Below are 17655 nucleotides of genomic sequence, written 5' to 3'. Positions count from 1 at the left end.
ATGCAGTGGTAAAGTTTGTCATAGCTGATCTATGTGGTGCGTTTAGCAGCTATGTTTGGGCTGCTTTTGGTATTGTGGTGGTTGTCCAGCTGTTTTAGCAGGATCTTGTTTATGTTGAGTAAAAGTGGTATTAGAGTTACTTGGAGTCCTTTGGTATTATATAGTTCCTACCCAGCAAACATATTTCCAACACACGAACGACACCATTTACTCCGATTTACCCGGATAGGCCACTACCGCTTTCACGAACGGCCACGAGAATGGTTCAAATCCCAAATATAATCTAGTACAAGGACCACCTTGTGCCATCTACTTTCAGCTTCAGTTTGATGTCGACGCCCCACCCAACGCGGCCGCGCCGCACGAAGTCTGATATCTTAATTCACCTGCATTTATCTTAATTCTCATGCATTTGTAAGAGAACGAACTAGAACTATACACAATGGACTTTATTGGAGGCGTAAAAGATATCGTAGAAAGGGAAGTGACAGACCAACCGGTGCTCCCGCCAGCTCCTCCTACAGCGCCAAAGGATGGAGCAGCAAAAACCAGTCGTTTCAAGGCAAGTTGGAATCGGCGACGAATGCCAGTCAGTAATCAGACTGCGGCAGGAAGTATCCCAGCACCAGAGAAAGCCAAGTCAAAAGTAGAGCAGGCGTTGAGTAAAGGCAGCGAGCTAAGTGAGAGAGAGAAAATTCATCTGGAAAATATTGAAAAGATGGCGAGCATGAATGCCGACGAAATTGAACGGGAACGGGAAGAACTGCTGAGAAACATGGATCCTGGTATTTTGCAAGCATTACTAAGAAGAGCCGAGGCTGCTGAAATTAAGCAACCCAAAGAATGGGACGATGGATCTGATAGCAAAGAAGCCAAAAGTTCACAGGAGCAAGCGATTGGAAAAGACCGTGCCAGTGCTACCGCTGGTAGCAGCAGCAGCAGCAAAAACCCCAAAGACCATTCAAGTGAATCACAACAAAAAAGTTCAAGACCACAACCGACAATTGAATCAGAACAAGAAAACCCAGACACCTATGAAAAACCAAAATCACAGTCGAAACCAAGAACAGTACGGTTTGAACAACCAGCAGAACGAGAGCCGGAGATCCATGTTGACGAAGACGGTAACGAATACATTCTCGAAGAAGACGACGATGAAGACGATGCAACCCAACAGCCCGGAATCGACCTTCACTTTCCCAAACCCCCTACAGTGCCTGAAGAGACCGAGTCTGACTTTTTAGACGAAATGCATATTAAATACTTCCCAGATCTCGAAGTCGAGCAAGACAAACTAGCATGGATGAGACCCGTATCAGAAGAAGAGGATATGAAAGAGTACTCGGAGTATCAAGACTCACTAGCACCATCTGAACTGCGATTCGACTTTGTCGGCAAACTCATCACCCCACGACAAAGCCGGCAAATCAGCACAGATCTGGGACTCCACCACCACGGAGACGCACCACTGGCAGCAGGATACACGATAGCGGAACTGGCTCATCTCAGTCGCAGCACCAACTACTCTCAACGGTGTATCGCCATCCGCACCCTCGGCCGCATCCTCTACCGACTGGGCAAACTACAATACGGCAAAGAAATCTCCAGCGGACTCTACGGACTCGTCGAGCACGCCCGCGTCAACGAAACACTTATCGAAGCTGCCGACGAAAACCGCACCCGCAGCGTCGCCGTCCGAGCATACGCTACCGAGGCGCTCTGGCTCTGGAAAGGCCAGGGAAGCACGATCCGACCTGCCGTTTAAGGGGACTCTTATGCCTCCGGCGGCTGGGGCTCCGCCCCAGACCCCGCTGCTCCTCTCGCTTCGCTCGAGTCGGGCGTGGGGATTCGGCGTCAGCCGGGGACTTGTGCCTGATTCTCGGGTGAACGCTCACTGGATTATTTTATTTTATAAACGCCCGTCGAGCTACGAACGACCCGGGTCAATAGAAAATATAGAAATGGCATTCCTCAGTGATGAAACTAAACCAAACCAGACGGCCAGCAACCCCCATGCCCCGACTCGAGCGGAGCGAGAGGAGCCGCGGGGTCTGGGGCGCAGCCCCAGCCGCCGGAGGCACCCTCTCACACCCCCAAACCCGACTCGAGCGAAGCGAGAGGAGCAGCGGGGTCTGGGGCGGAGCCCCAGCCGCCGGAGGCAGGCCCGGGCCCCGAGAGACTCGTGAACCGGGATCGCACGGCTGGGAGGAGGAGGAGCAGGATGCAGAGAAGCAGTTAAGCAGTCAAGTTAAAAGTGCACTGCATGGATGTGAGATTGCATTGGAGCTGGCGGCGGGCGGGAGGTCGGGCAGGGTGGGAGGTTTGAGGGGGATAATGGAGGGGAAAGTAGAGCGGTGCCGGTCAGATGAGGGGCGTGTGTGACAAGTGAGGAGGGGTGGTGTGCTAAGAAGAAGGGTGGTAGGAGGGGTGATAGGAGGGGTGATAGGAGGGGTGGGAGGAGGTGGTGGTGGAGGGGGAGTGGAGGAAGGGGAGAGTGGAGGACAGGGGGAGGGGGGACGGAGAGATGGGTAGCGGAGCGGAGTGCAATCCGAACCTTCTGGATTGGGCAGCAGATGAAAACGAGCTAGCGTCGAAAACGGTTAGGTCGCCGATCGACTGCAAGTTAGCAATGCATGCCGCACGTTGCGTCAGCAGCAGCGGAACCAGCATCGCGCGAATCTTCGCCAGTACGAGATCTGCGAGCGAGGCCTCGCAGGACCGGTAGCACTGGCAGCTGGCGATTACAGATGGCTACGTCAGCGGTCGGCGGAGTCGCAGAGAACTCAGCAGAACCCGGCAGAATCCAGCGTCCATCAAGCACAGCGAAGCGAGGGCCAAGCGAGGCAACGCAACGCATCCACCCGCCCACTCGCTTCTTCGCTTACTCACCTTCTGGTCCTCTCTCACCTCCTCTCACACCAAAGTACCCCGCACATTCCACCACCACCACCACTAGACCCCACTCAATCCCCACTAGCCAGTACCAGCGTGGATGGAGCGGCAGAGCGGTACCCCCTGGTTGCTAGCCACCGTTGCCATCAGACCACCACCACCACCCACCCTCGCTATCGTCATCACCCAGGAACCGCTCTGGATACCCGAAGTGGAACAGAAATTTCCCGAGCGCCAGTCGGTTAAATTGAACTGGACCACTACCTCTTTCGGCGAAGGCGACCTGGACCCACTATTATTTGCTTTTTAGAATCAAATTTTCATGCCCCGTCGATCCCGATCATCCCTACTGCCTCTAGCCGAGCACATAATGCAACCCTGGACGAAGTCTCCCCAACCTTTCGCGATGGAGGGGGGGGGGTGTGCCTCCGGCGGCTGGGGCTCCGCCCCAGACCCCGCTGCTCCTCTCGCTGCGCTCGAGTCGGGGCATGGGAGAGGGGAAGCTGTGGGGGGGGGGAGCAGCCACGGAGTAGAGGTGCTAGTAGCGGTTTTAGCCCCCGGTGATGAAGGTGCTGCTGGTGCTGGTGTTGCGGTGCTGCTGGGGCTATGGAATCTCTCGTTTAAATGATATGCTGGCCGACGCACCTTGCTTTTTGCACATGCAGCCCGAACAGTATGAAACCGAGCGCGCCGTTCCTTTGGTCTCCTCCTACAAATCAATAAATCAATCAATCAATCAGGAACCGGCGTGAACTGGTTTGTTGGATGTAGATACGGGCTGTCCTGGACAACCGGGTCCCGTGGGTGGTGGAGGAGGAGGGGGTCGATGCCTCCGGCGGCTGGGGCTCCGCCCCAGACCCCGCTGCTCCTCTCGCTTCGCTCGAGTCGGTGCGTGGGGACCCCCGGCCATCTCCTGCGAAGCAGGAGCTACGGGGTCTGGGGCAGAGCCCCAGCCGCCGGAGGCAGATGCCACCCCCCCACCGATCGGGCTCCCGCCACGCCATTTGTAGTGTGCTTTGTCAGCCGCTGGGTCGGCTGGCAAGCTTGTTTTTTTTTCCTTTGTTTGTTGGCGGGAGAGCTATTATTAGACGGGGCCAAGAAAATAGAGACGGGCGAGCCAGCTCGTGCCAGTCCTGGGGTACAATGGCTCGCGGTGTCTAAACTATTTGTGACCAGGCTGGCGGTGATTCAGGCCCACAGCAGCAGTAGCACCAGCGGCAGCAGCATCTCCGGCAGCGTCAGCAAGCAGCAGCAGCGGGCCAATGAGCCGTTGACGCAAGCCCCTCGACTGCCCCTCCCAGCAGCAGCAGCAGCCGACCTGGCCAGCCTGTCACGTCAAATGTGTCAAATAATCTCACATACAGTAGCGCCGGCGGGCAGTACAGGTCACATCACACATTCCCAGATTCTAGCCACGGCGCACCCTGTAACATTATTTTGCATGATGCACGGTCCTGCGCAGTCGGCAGGCGATCGAACCTGCCTGCTCGTTTCACCCCGCCAACAGCCGGGGCCAGGCCTGCCTCCGGCGGCTGGGGCGCTGCCCCAGACCCCGTAGCTCCTGCTTCGCAGGAGAGGCCCGGGATCCCCACTTCCGACTCGAGCGAAGCGAGAGGAGTAGCGGGGTCTGGGGCGGAGCCCCAGCCGCCGGAGGCACATACCCCCCCGCTCCCTCTCCGCTCCACCCCTCGACCTGTAGGCTGTGCAGCAGCCGGTGCTAGCGAGCGCCAAATTGGTAAGGTTTAGCAGCACCAAGCAGGATGAGGTAAGTTGAGATTGCCCGCTGCTGCTGCTGCTGCTCTGCGGTGCGGTGCGGTGCGAGTGGTGCTTAAATTAAGTTTAATCTGACAGAGATAGGCCCGCAGCAGCAGCAGCACCGCGATCTGGCTGCCAGCGTGCCCCTCCAGCCCAACGTATGCCCCCCCCCTCACCCCCTCAGTCTGTGGTTTCAGCGTGCAGAGTATGCGTGGTGGCCTGCCTGATACCCTCTGAGGGGCACCAGTGAGCGACCGAGGGGGCATTCAAACCTCCAGACAGGCATGAGATGCTCTGCCGCTGCTGCCCCTCCGCTGATGCTTCCCCTGCTGATGCTTCCTCTGCTGCTTCTTACTCTGGTGAATTGTCGTTCCCAATTGCGAGTGAGAGACTGTTATAGACTGGAGGGGCAGGGGAGGGGTGGTTGGACGAATGAGAGAGCGAGCTTGTTTCGGAAAGAAATAGAACTGGCACGAACGAAAAAAAAAAACCATGAAAATTTTCGGAGCTATTGCTTTTTCTGACTGACTAACGAGGGTAAAAAGCCAGCCAGTGGCGGTCTGGTTCGTTTTTGGTCGAATCAAATCGGCCCTACCAATCAGTCTCCCTGCACCACCGCAGTCCCTCACTCGCTCGCTGCCTATTCCCAAGTTGTAGGGCAAAATGCTCCAACAAAATTATAATCCTATACAGGGGTTACCATACTCCTTTAGGAAGCGTGTCGCTCACACCACACCCGTTCTGGCCTGGCACAGTGCACCGCACCGCACCGCATGGTACATGATACATGATTGGATAGATTGCCGCAAAAGCAATCATTCCACCACCGCGTCGTGTCTCCTAGGGGTGCTAGGGGGTCTGGCCTCCGGCGGCTGGGGCTACGCCCCAGACCCCAGGGCTCCTCTCGCTGCGCTCGAGTCGGGCGTGGGGATGGGCTGGATGGGGGGTGGGTTACGTTTGCGGGGTTCGTGCTGCTCGTGCTGCTAGGTCGGGGTGAATTGGCCAGCTGCTGCTGCTGCTGCGGGAGGGTTTGTTCATGCGCCTGTACGATGTCTCTGATATGGAAAATCCAGTCTGAAAGAGCCAGCAGCTGCTGCTGTGGGGGCCCCTGCTCTACGTCCCAGGGCCCAATTGTTTCAGGGGGAAGGGTCTGCCTCCGGCAGCTGGGACTCTGCCCCAGACCCCGTAGCTCCTGCTTTGCAGGAGAAGCCCGGGATTCCCACGCAACGACTCGAGCGAAGCGAGAGGAGCAGCGGGGTCTGGGGCAGAGCCCCAGCCGCCGGAGGCAGGCCCGTCCTCCCAGGGTGTCCCCCGGCTCGCTTATTCGACCGGGGTTGGCCCAGCTGGCAGGGCCAGAGGCCAGCGTTGCTTTTTGGCGCAGACATCATGCAATTTTTGCCGCATAATTGGCCGTTCAAGAAGTGATAACCGGCCGGGTCTAGGGGAGGCAGCCAAACCTGGCACAGGGAAAAAAGCAATTTGGCACTGGCGCTGACTGGCCGACTCGAGAGATAAGACAATTATGGTCGGTCGGTTTGGCGGCTGGCAAGCTGCTCCAGCGGCGCGCCAATCCATCCCACCAAAAAATCCCCCTCCCCTCTCGCTACACACCACACTACACGAACCCCACTCTGTGGGACACCCCACTCCCGACTCGAGCGCTAGCGAGAGGAGCAGCGGGGTCTGGGGCGGAGCCCCAGCCGCCGGAGGCACACACCCCCTTCCCCCCAGTGGGGCCCAGAAAACCCGGACCAGGAATAGGAGGGGTGGTGGTGGTGGTGATAGCAAACATTGCTTCTTTTAGGACACATTGCTTTTGGCAGCCAAGCCGCACTGGAGAGTGCGCTAGTGGGTGCGTATGCTGCGCATGGTACGCATAGCATGCACCAACCGCACCGACCCAAAAATGCCTGTTCCTAAACCAGGCCGGTCAGCAAGAAAAAAAAATTATTTTCAACACCGCTTGGGGCAAATCAATCCCCCTTACATATCTGTGCAGTTTTTATGACTAGGGTATATATATATACTCACATTAACCCGCGAAGCTGGATATTTTATCTTTCTGTGCATTTGACCTGCAGACACAGTTTTTTGTTGAAAAAAGTGTCAATAGAGCCAGTATAATTTCCTGATTTCTTGAATTTGTTTTCTGGATTCCAAAGCTATTTTTATTAAAAGACAGCCACTTTTTTTTGTGTGTCTTTTTTTCTCTTAATTTGTTATTCTTAGAAACGCGTTTGTGGTATCTGAGACCTTCTCCTGCTTCGCCCGTGAATACGTGAAATTTTACTGCTGACTATCGGAAAGAGAGGAAGCGCAATTTCACTGAAGATATTCTACATTACATATTAAGTAAAGTAAGTGGACTTTGGTTTGTGTGTGTTTTTTTTTGGGGGTTTTCCGTGATTATTGAGTGCACCACCGCTAACAAGTGACAGCGAAGTATTAAAGTGCTACAGCAGTAGTTATTTTGATACAGGTTGTGGACGAAGTTTAAGGTAGGTAATTTTGGTGGTGATATGTCAGGCGGTTGTCAGGTGGTTGTCAGGTGGTGGTCAGGATAATGTCGTGTCATTTGTGATGTTGCTGGTAGTTTTGTGGTTTAGTGGCTGAGTTGGTGATTGGTAAGACGTGGAACTGGTAGAAAGTCAGGTGTTGGTGCGCGTTTGTGCTCTGGATGGTTGTATCTGACTCGCGATAGAGACTTGACTATGAGTTTCGCGTGAAGATGCACCAGAGGTGTATTGTAGCACACCATGACACAGAATTAGTTTCAGTGGTCACCACACCAGACGCGAGTGGTAGTGAGAGATGACATTTCGCGAGTGACGTTCACAGCGTCTTGAAGCATGGGCATGGCTTTCACGCGATCACATCATACAGCTGCAACAGGCAGCTTGAGATGTCACGTACATGCTGCTATTGGTTCTGAGTTCAGCTTTCTGCTGGTTCTACTCTTCTGGCTATACTCTCCTGGCTCTACTACTAGTTCTAGTATCTATTCTAGTTTTCACTCTAGCATTTCATTAGTATTTACTATTGTAATACTTGCTCTTCCCGCTGAAACACCAGCCTGACCTACCCTGTATCACACACTCTTTCTCAATAACGGGATAACAGTTCTAACTCTATTCTAGCTTTAATCTACTCATACACTCACTCACTAAATCAAGTCGCAAGTCGCTAGTCGCAGTTGCAAAAAGTAATCATGAACCCTCCTCATATGACTTCTTACTCGCAGTACCCCCAGTACGCCCAACCTCAGGGTCAAGCTCAAGCTGGCGCTGCCAACTTTTACTATGGTAACTCTTACCAACACCCCCAGGCTCAACAGTACTACTATGGCGGTAACCCCAGTGCCCCAGCTACTGGCTCTAGTTCTGCCAACGGTTCCGTTACTGGATCTCCTGCTACCAACACTGCTGGTGTAACTGCCACTGGAACCGAGTCTGCAGCTGCTGGTTCCGATATTGCTGCCACTTACCAACAACAAGGTTACTATGGCACTCCCTTGTACCAACAAGGAACCACTGGATCGACCACTGGTCAATCCACCACCCCTTCTTCTAACCAACCCCACCACCAACACCTCCACCATCACATTCAACAACAACAGCAACAATCACAACAAATCCAAGCTCAAACCCCTTACTATAACCAATATCCCCCATACATGCAACAAACGCACCAAGGAACTGCTGCTAATGCTCAGTATGGAAACCACAGCTTGCAATCACAACACTCGTTGGTTGCTCAACAACACCCACAACAACAGCAACACTCGTCTCCACAAGTGGCTCAAACCCACCAACAACCTGCTGTTATCACTGACCCTACAGGACAAACTGCTCCTCCCGGTTCCAAGCCCAAGGTCACCACCACTTTGTGGGAAGACGAGGGTACTCTGTGTTTCCAAGTCGAGGCAAAGGGTATCTGTGTTGCTCGTAGAGAGGACAACGATATGATTAACGGTACTAAATTGTTGAATGTTGCTGGTATGACCAGAGGCCGTAGAGATGGTATCTTAAAGGGAGAGAAGAACAGACACGTTGTCAAGGCCGGAGCCATGCACTTGAAGGGTGTATGGATTCCTTATGAACGTGCTTTGGACTTTGCCAATAAAGAAAAGATCATTGACTTGTTATACCCTTTATTTGTCACTGATATCAAGGGTGTTTTGTACCACCCCGCTAACTATGCTCGTACTGCCCAAGTCATTTCTGCTGCTGCTCAACGTCGTAAAGATTTGGCTGATGCTGCTGCTGCCAACTCGGGCTCTGGCAGTCCTACCGGCTCTTCTGCTGGTGCCAATGGTAATGGTATCACTGGAGCCAACCCTGGTGGCGTGCAATCATCGCAATCTTACTACTACCAAGACGGCCGTAAGGAGATGTCGTCAGGATCTCCCACCGGAGCCAACCGCAAGCTTCCTCAGCTTCCTAACCCACCTTCATCGGCTTCTCCTTCAGTGATCCAGGGTGTTCAGAACCAATCTGCCACTGGATCTGGAAACAACGACAGTTACTCGACTGCTCCTAACTCTCGTGTTCCTACTCCTAACAGCAACGCCTTTGCCAACGGCCAACAAACCCAAGCTGCTGGTCAACAGACCGGAACTAACGAATATGCCGGATCCACTACTCCCTTGACCGACTCGGTTCCCCACACCCCCTCATCGGCCAACCTGATCCACAAGACCGGACAAAACCAGGTCTCCACTGAGGACGACAAAACCCAGGCCGCCGCTTCGGCCAACAACTCGTCCAACCCATCTCCCAAGATCTACGGAGACGACGCCCTCAAGCAGGAGTAAACCCAAAATGCTACCAAATGGAACGAAAACAACGACGAACTGTTACAAAAATCACGAAAAAAACGCCCTGACTCTGTAAATTATTCTCCTCGCGGAATCAACTTTGAATTAACGCCTTTGCCTGATTTCGCCTTGCGAAATATAAAAAAATATAGCTATAGAAACCGAAGGTTATGTCCTTTTGCCTGGGGGTCTGCCTCCGGCGGCTGGGGCTCCGCCCCAGACCCTGGTTGCTCGTCTCGCTGCGCTCGACTCGGGCTCGGGGTCCCTGCAGGGGGGTTCCCCTGATATCGCCGTTTGGGGCCGATCGGCAGGGTACTGGCGGGGGCCTGCGGGGGTCGGCCTCCGGCGGCTGGGGCTCCGCCCCAGACCCTGGTAGCTCGTCTCGCTGCGCTCGACTCGGGCGTGGGGTCCCCTAGGTTGTTGGAACCGGTGAAGAAACGACTCGAGCGCAGCGAGAGGAGCAACCAGGGTCTGGGGCGGAGCCCCAGCCGCCGGAGGCAGTCCGTGGAGACCCGGGGGATGGAGAAGAAGGGTTCAGGGAAGATCTGCGAGCGAGTCGTGGGTTGGAGAGGTGGAGTTGCAGGTGGGAATGGAGGGAGTGGACCCTGGAGACGCGCGGATCGGCAGGTTATCAGAGGTGATAACAGCCGTGCATAATAATATATAGCTGCAGGAGATTCGCCATCAGGAAGTAAACAGAAGGTGACTTTGTGTTTGGTTGGTCAGTATTTACGGCAGGTGAGAAATTGTTTGTTTGTGGCAGCTGTTGGAATACAGTCGCGAGGTTGTCGTTTCGAGACTCGGTCAGCGATTGTTTTCTGGCGAGAATGTCATCTAACGATGGCGACTTTGTGAACATGGATCATGAAGAGGCGGTAGTTCAACAACCCCAGGATATCAATATTATTAGTATTAGAGATGTTGTGGGTGAAATGTTGACTCAGCTCGGTCAGGGGGTGTTTGAATTGAGTACAGGATCGGTTTGGGACCCGCATTTCTCGTGGAATCATTATATTGAATGGTGTAAAGCCAATAATATTCGGGCCCTGGCGTTCGCACTTTTAGGCCGTCTGCTGCGAGATATCATTGCCACGCTGTTATCCGAGCCGGAATTTTATGATGATCGAGGTTATTATTCTTTGATCTTTCAGCGAGTTTCATGTTACTTGGCGATTTTTTTTATTGGTGGTGTTACGGTTCGCTGGTTTCTGATCCGGGTGACTCTGTTCTGGATCTACGCATTTACAACATATACTCTGGTTGATCTCGTCACTTCTCTTGACATGTTCACGGATGTGATTCATTTATCTAATCCAATTACAGCAGACTCGATGGGTATATTCACTTCTCTCACAGTTGGCTTGCCCAACAAGCCCCCAGGTCAGATTGGCAGTAATGGGTTCGACGCGACTAGACAATCTGAACAGACCGAGTCTCTTGCTCGTGATCCTGGTTCCTCAAGAAGACACAAGTCTATTCGAACAGAAACGGTTTTGACGTTCACAAGCCCTCGTATTGATAATGAGGGTTCTGGGGTTTCCACTGGAACAGCAACAACTTCAACAAGAACGATCCTAGTAAGAGCACCAGGGCCAAGAGCAGTAGGAGCAGGGCCAAGAGAAGTAGGAGCAAGAGCAGGAACGGCATCGATTATGACAACAGCGACGTCAATATCATCGCCAATAGCATCTGAATCTGCTACAAGTCCGACTTCTTCATCTTCTACAGGAACAGCGGAGTCTATAACCACCAGTGGACCCAACTCACCCGGATCCAATGCAACAAAGTATGTGAACAGGGATATCTCAGAAACTGTTCTACACGGAACAGTGTTGTATGCCCATCTTGAGACACTGGCTAAGGCTCAGCAAGAATACTATCGTCGACAGTCAGTATTCAGTAACAAATTCAAAACGACTCTGTTCCAGGAAAAGCTGACTCTACAGTATTTCAAGAGCCAGTCGGTCGAGAACGCCACAACACTATCATTCGAAGTGTTCGACGATTATAATTTCAGAAAAATAAGAAAGTACCTAGGACTCGACGAATACCACTATGCATCACTATTCAACAGCTTCAGCCAGAGCAACAACGCCAATACAAAGACCTTGTACCGGTCGGATGAATATACCTTTTTCCTACAACCTACCACGGCAGAACAGGCATACCGACTCAACGACATGGCCAAGAAGCTGAAAAACTATTTCAAAACGAACCCCGATAGCAAACTGTCGCGATATGTCGGTCTCTACCGCGTCGGCAGCCGATACTTTGCCATTGAATGTCTATCACTACACGAACCGCTGCTCGAAGACTCTATTTTTGTGGAGTTTTCTAATGGTCAGCTGAATTACTATAAAAAGAGCAATGGTACCTACATCTCGACCCGTGCAGCTCCGTGGACCAACGTGAACAGCACCAATGTCGATGAATCACGAAAAGCCGTCCTAAAAGACCTTACATTCCTAGCCTCTATCGATGCCGGACCATTCAAACTCATGCTCGGCCACATCAACCACGAGGTCTACGTCAAAATCCGCGACTTCCTGTCCTTCCCCGAACCGGATCCGCAACTCAAAGCCGCCTACTACAGCCTGTTCCGAGCGGAAATCGGGTTCCTGCTCCCTATGTGACGGAGCACACTCTCTACCTAATAAATTGCATCGGTGAACCACGCCTCCGGCGGCTGGGGCTCCGCCCCAGACCCCCCCTGCTCCTCTCGCTGCGCTCGAGTCGGGCTCCACGGTCCCAGCAAACTCCTGCGAAGCAGGAGCCACGGGGTCTGGGGCGCAGCCCCAGCCGCCGGAGGCAGCAGGGGCACCCAAGGAAGGGGAAAAGTATAAATATGGCTAGTCTTCGGAGTCAGAGATGATGCGACTGCTGTTGACGCTTTTGGCGGGCACGGCCGCGAAGGAGGACGAGTCGATGGACTCGGTGCGGGACAGGATGGACTCGGGCGCGATGGCTCGTGTGCTGGCGTTGGTGTCGAAGGACGAGCGGCGGTGATGCTTTTTGGACGAGGATGCAATGGTGATGACTGAGGCCGTGTCAACGAGGTTTTGGAGTTGTGATGAACCAGTGCCGGAGTGTGATGTGCCGGGTCCTCCTGGGTTTAATGTCGAGGTGGTCGGGTTGAGATGGAATGTTGAGAGAGATGATGAGAGTACAGTGTGGTTCGAGGCTGTGTCGGAAAGTGAGGGTGAGACCGTGGTGATCGAGGTTCGCGATACAGATGGAACAGTGAAGTTGGAGTTGGAGCGTCTTTTAACTGACGACACCACGGAATCACTGTCGCGAGTCGGTCGTGAGTCGACGATTTGTACTTTTGACGGTCTTGAAGGATCGTTTGTTGATAATGGAGACGACGAAGCGACGCCTACTCCAGGACTAACAACACCAATACCAACTCCAGGTCCAAGATCGGGTTCATTGATGTTGTTGTCGACAGAACTGATATCCGATTCTGGCACTGAAGGAACAGGAGCTGTTGATGTGAATCCATTAAAAGCGTTCCACGAGGCAGTCGAGCTTCTAGATAGCGATGCCGAGTCGGCTGGTATCAATTGACCACTATTGGTATTACTGGCATTGTGGTCGATGCTGCCTGGAGGAGGTGAAGAATTGCGGGTTCGATGATATACCAACGCATCGTCAGCACTACTGACTATACTTCGCCGATGAATTGCCGTTGTAGAAGCTCCATCAGTCAGCAGAGATGCTCTTCCACCTTGACTATGGTCGTCTCTATCCACATCACAGTCAGCAGCAACCCTTTCATTACTGTAAATATCATCGACATCATACTCATATAATCCACTAGAACGAGCACTGGACGTTACAGGAGGAAATGTATTGGATCTCTGACTGTATCTACTGCTTCGAACCTGGCCAGTTCCATAAAAATGACTGTTATGTGCAATGCCATTGAGCTTATCAGCTTCCAAACCTTCTGAGCTGTGATTATTTCGAATAATACTTTCACCTTCTGGTACACTTGTACTACTTCCACCATCATTATCGATATCAAGAGACGAATCTCTCGATGTTCTGAGTGACTGGAGAGCATATGGAACCGAATGTTCCGGAGATGGGTTAAACTGCTGAGATGAGTAGTGATGAGGTCGGTTGTTCCGTTCTCCACTCTGACCTGTCAGTGGAATTGTGCGACTCCTGATCATGAGTCTCTTGACCCATGAAAACTTGCTTCGTTTGTGGTCATCATTGGACATAGTATGGGGGGAACTTTACACGGAGAATTGCGGGTCGATATACCTATACCCCGACGTGTCTACCTGTTCTTGATAACAAAGCACCTGTTAGGTTACGCGAAACAAACCTTTTATACTAAAAAGATTGACAAGGTTGACAAGGTTGACAAGGTCGACAAAGCTGAGTAAGTTAAGAAGTTATCAGATGGAAAAACTAACTTTGTTGAGATTGAGAAACCAAACCAAACTGGACACCTGGGAGTGATAAATACAACCACGATTGGATATGGAGAATGCGACTGTACAGTATATACCCGATACAAAAGAAAATAGAAAATATGATTAAAATTGAGAGATGACAATTCTGGATGCCTAAACAAATTCAAATAAAATCAAAAAAAAAAAATGCTGCTGAAAAATCGAGACCCCCTCAGTTGATCTCATTAACTAACTCCATAAAATTCAAGATTAAACGCCGATTTTATAGTTAGTGTGGTGGTGATGCGATATGCACCTCCGTCCCCTAACCTGGCGAGCTTCCGAGCTCTGCCAGCTCGACCGCATTCCAAACCGAAACACACCAGCCAGCCAAATAATATCCTCCCCTCTGTCTCAATTTAACCTTTCCTGCCCAAACCGGCTCACAACGGCACACTCGACTCCGGTCCCAGGGTCTTCGCGGGTGTGGGGGTCTGCCTCCGGCGGCTGGGGCGCTGCCCCAGACCCCGTTGTGCTCGCTACGCGAGCGGTTGGGACCGTCGACAGAACGACTCGAGCGCAGCGAGAGGAGCAGCAAGGGTCTGGGGCGGAGCCCCAGCCGCCGGAGGCAGACCGGAACCCGTGCGCAGCCTCGCGAGCTGCTGGCTGCTTGACGTAGAGGAGGGCTGTGATCGCACGAGAATAGCTGTTTCGCTGAATGTGCCCGGGCAGGGGGTGATAGCTGGATTGGCAGGCAGGGTTGAAGTGCCACGGGATGCATATTACCCCTGATTCCCCTGCAGATATGCCGACCCTGCATGCTCAAGTGCATGCAGGTGTCCGCTGCTGTGGAGCCTGGGTGATATCTATTTCCTGGGTTTAGCGGTGTTCATTGGATTCTTTACACTTGCTTGTTGCCGTGTGTTATAGGGAACCATAAAGAGGTTAATCTAGGAGGATTGAGTGGTTGCTAGCAGGTGCTATGGGCTTACAGGTAATACTCACTAATATCTCCTGAGGCGACAATTCATTTGGTTTTTTTGGGACCAGCTAATGTAATGACTCCCCAAGATGAACTGTCTAAACTAGTATCTTGGACTGACCGCATTCAACTAGTATTTCCAGCTGGTCATGAAACGTGCCTCCGGCGGATGAGGCTCCGCCCCAGACCCTGGTTGCTCCTCTCACACTTCACTCAGGTCGTTAAGTCGATGGTTACCGGCCATCTCCTTTCCAGTCGGATCGCATACGTTCACTGACATTTCAGAGAAAGCGCGTGTCAGTGAACGAACATGTTACGGAACGCGCATGTCAATGAACGGGCATGTCAGTGAACGGGTATGTCAGTGGACGGACATGTCAATGAACGAGGATGTCAGTGAACAGGCATGTCAGTGAACGGGCATGTCAACGAACGGGCATGTCAGTGAATGGTGCCAGAGTTCAAATACTCAGATACGCAAGCAAGCATACACAGTTAAAAATCCCAAAAATATCATCTTTGACTGTGGAATTAAAATCATTCCTAAGAATGATTCGAAAGAATCCCCGTTCTACTCCCATGTTCAGAGGTTAAGGAGGATCAGATCCGATATTCTTACCAGATTTTGTCTGGCGGATAACTAGAATATTATCTATTGACTGACTGGTCAATTATCTTCAGCATGGCGCCTTCCAGGGAACCAGATGTTGTTCTGTCTGTTTTCACGTTTTACTTAGTCTGGTCCGACGAAGCACATCGTTAGATAAGTATATAGTGGATAGAACCAGAACAAATCTTGAGAGAACACTGGTTTATGTCTTCCTTAAACTTCCGACCATGAGAATTGAAGAGAATGCAACTCAAATCTCACTTGGACCCATGGCTTCGAATAACATCGGCAGGGGAAACCAGCTGAACAAATTGCATCTGCATTTTCATTGCATGAACCAACACATGTCATTTCAACGGCCGGAACCACTAGTTTAATTCGATCGACAGGGGAAATTAGTCCAGAAAGGACTCCTGGACATTTCATTGCATGAGCCAAACAACGCTAACCGTCGGAAACAACACGTCTAACGCGATCGACAGGGGTCGTTACTCTGGCCCGATGGGACCCGGCTGGGGCGCTGCCTAGACCCCGTTGCTCCTGCAAAGCAGGAGACTGCTGAGACTGTCGACGAAACGACTCGAGCGAAGCGAGAGGAGCCACGGGTCTGGGGCAGCGCCCCAGCCGCCGGAGGCACTGGCGCGACAGCTGCAGTCAGGACCGTTTGATATGCAATGCACCAAAGTTAATTTTTCCACTACACAATTCAGGTACAAGCGGCAGAAAAAGCCGACTGGATACCGTTTATTCACGGTTTGTGCACGCGATGCTGGCGGTTAGATTGAGAAATCCCAAGATCGTGAAACAGGTCAAACAAGTTCTGGAGTCTCGCAGACTTCTCGACAAATCTATTAAGATATCTAGAGACGATTCTGGTGCGTTTGTGATCCCGACTGTATGCTCTAATGAAGCTATCTTGGACGGTATAATAAGAGCCGATTTAGAAGTGGGATCTCATTCAGATAATTATTCAGGTGGTCAACAGAGTGAATATGAGATTATTGTAGACGAGTCATCAGATGAATTGTCAATTATCAGTGGAACCGACACGGAATCGTCCATCGGTCAGGCAGACCCAATTACCATAGCAGTTCACCAGATCGCTAATGCCATCTCGCTATTCCACGATGATCCGTTGAGACAGAAGAAACTGTCAGACATCTCTGTCAAATTCTCAAGACGAAAATATTCAATCTACCCACCACTTGTTTTGTTCACAGCAGGTACTAATTTGAGCCAATACGGTCTGCCAGATGCCTTTTATGAGCAGGTGATTAAACAACAGACGCTGTTTTTCCAGCGCAAACAGCTCATTACTCATATTGCGGAAAACGCTCCGATCGCAGAATCCGATCGAGTGAGACGGCCGGCGGATCTGATCTGTTTATACGGCGACTTTGGCCCTCCTCCGTCTACAGTTCCTGAATCTCCATCTTCCGAAGACCTGGATGCCGCGTTCTGGTGTTCTGCTATCCAGAATGGCATTTATCAGACGTGGGCTCCGAGATATACAATGTTCAGTCGCGGCAATATCACCGAGAAATCGCGTGTTTTAGACACGTTTGCGAAACAAGCCCCGATTGAAGGAACCACCATTGTCGATATGTACGCTGGAATCGGTTATTTCACCTTCAGCTATGCTCGCAACCATCCGGCACGAATTCTATGTTGGGAAATCAACCCGTTCAGTGTTGAAGGACTCATTCGAGGCGCTCTGGCCAACAACTTCCCAGTACGACTGGTCCGTCACAACGAGCCCTATGAACCACTTGGCTCCGACTTCATTGTCGTGTTTCTCGAAGACAACTGCCACGCTCTAGAGCGCATTTCCCAAGCACACATCTCCGACATCAGCCACGTCAATCTCGGACTCCTCCCTGACAGCCGACTGGCATGGTCCGACTCAGTCCGTATCGGCCGTCGCCATTCCACCCAACTGGCCCACCCCACCGTCCTCCACATCCACGAGAACATCGCTGCCACCATCACCTCGACCTGGCCCACCATGGTCGAGTCCACACTGTCCAACCGAGTCCAGTTCGTGAGCCTCGAGGTCATCAAAACGTTTGCTCCCGGCGTGTACCACGTCTGTGGCGATTTCCGGGTCCGTCGTTAGGGGACTCTGCCTCCGGCGGCTGGGGCTCCGCCCCAGAGCCCGCTGCTCCTCTCGCTTCGCTCGAGTCGGGCGTCCCAC

The 17655-nt window shown here is 52.2% G+C and overlaps 3 protein-coding genes across 3 annotated transcripts; all 3 read left to right on the top strand.

Moving 5' to 3' along the window:
- Window positions 1–442: 442 nt before the first annotated feature.
- Window positions 443–1765, top strand: RBA50 (Rba50p; the record flags this gene model as incomplete). Its single annotated transcript, XM_018881281.1, has 1 exon — window positions 443–1765. One exon carries the CDS (start codon window positions 443–445, stop codon window positions 1763–1765), a length of 1323 nt encoding a protein of 440 aa, XP_018733886.1.
- Window positions 1766–7870: 6105 nt separating this feature from the next.
- On the top strand, window positions 7871–9460 carry SOK2 (Sok2p; the record flags this gene model as incomplete). The annotated part of the gene is made up of 1 exon (XM_018881280.1): window positions 7871–9460. The coding sequence occupies one exon, from the start codon at window positions 7871–7873 to the stop codon at window positions 9458–9460; it is 1590 nt and encodes a 529-aa protein (XP_018733885.1).
- A 6767-nt stretch (window positions 9461–16227) lies between these two features.
- On the top strand, window positions 16228–17577 carry TRM12 (Trm12p; the record flags this gene model as incomplete). The annotated part of the gene is made up of 1 exon (XM_018881279.1): window positions 16228–17577. One exon carries the CDS (start codon window positions 16228–16230, stop codon window positions 17575–17577), a length of 1350 nt encoding a protein of 449 aa, XP_018733884.1.
- Window positions 17578–17655: the final 78 nt, after the last annotated feature.

The sequence above is a fragment of the Sugiyamaella lignohabitans genome, chromosome C, assembly GCF_001640025.1.
Source record: "Sugiyamaella lignohabitans strain CBS 10342 chromosome C, complete sequence".
NCBI classification, from domain to species: Eukaryota; Fungi; Ascomycota; class Dipodascomycetes; order Dipodascales; family Trichomonascaceae; genus Sugiyamaella; species Sugiyamaella lignohabitans.
The sequence above is the reverse complement of the archived record's forward strand: the minus strand, read 5'-3'. Positions and strand labels throughout refer to the sequence as shown.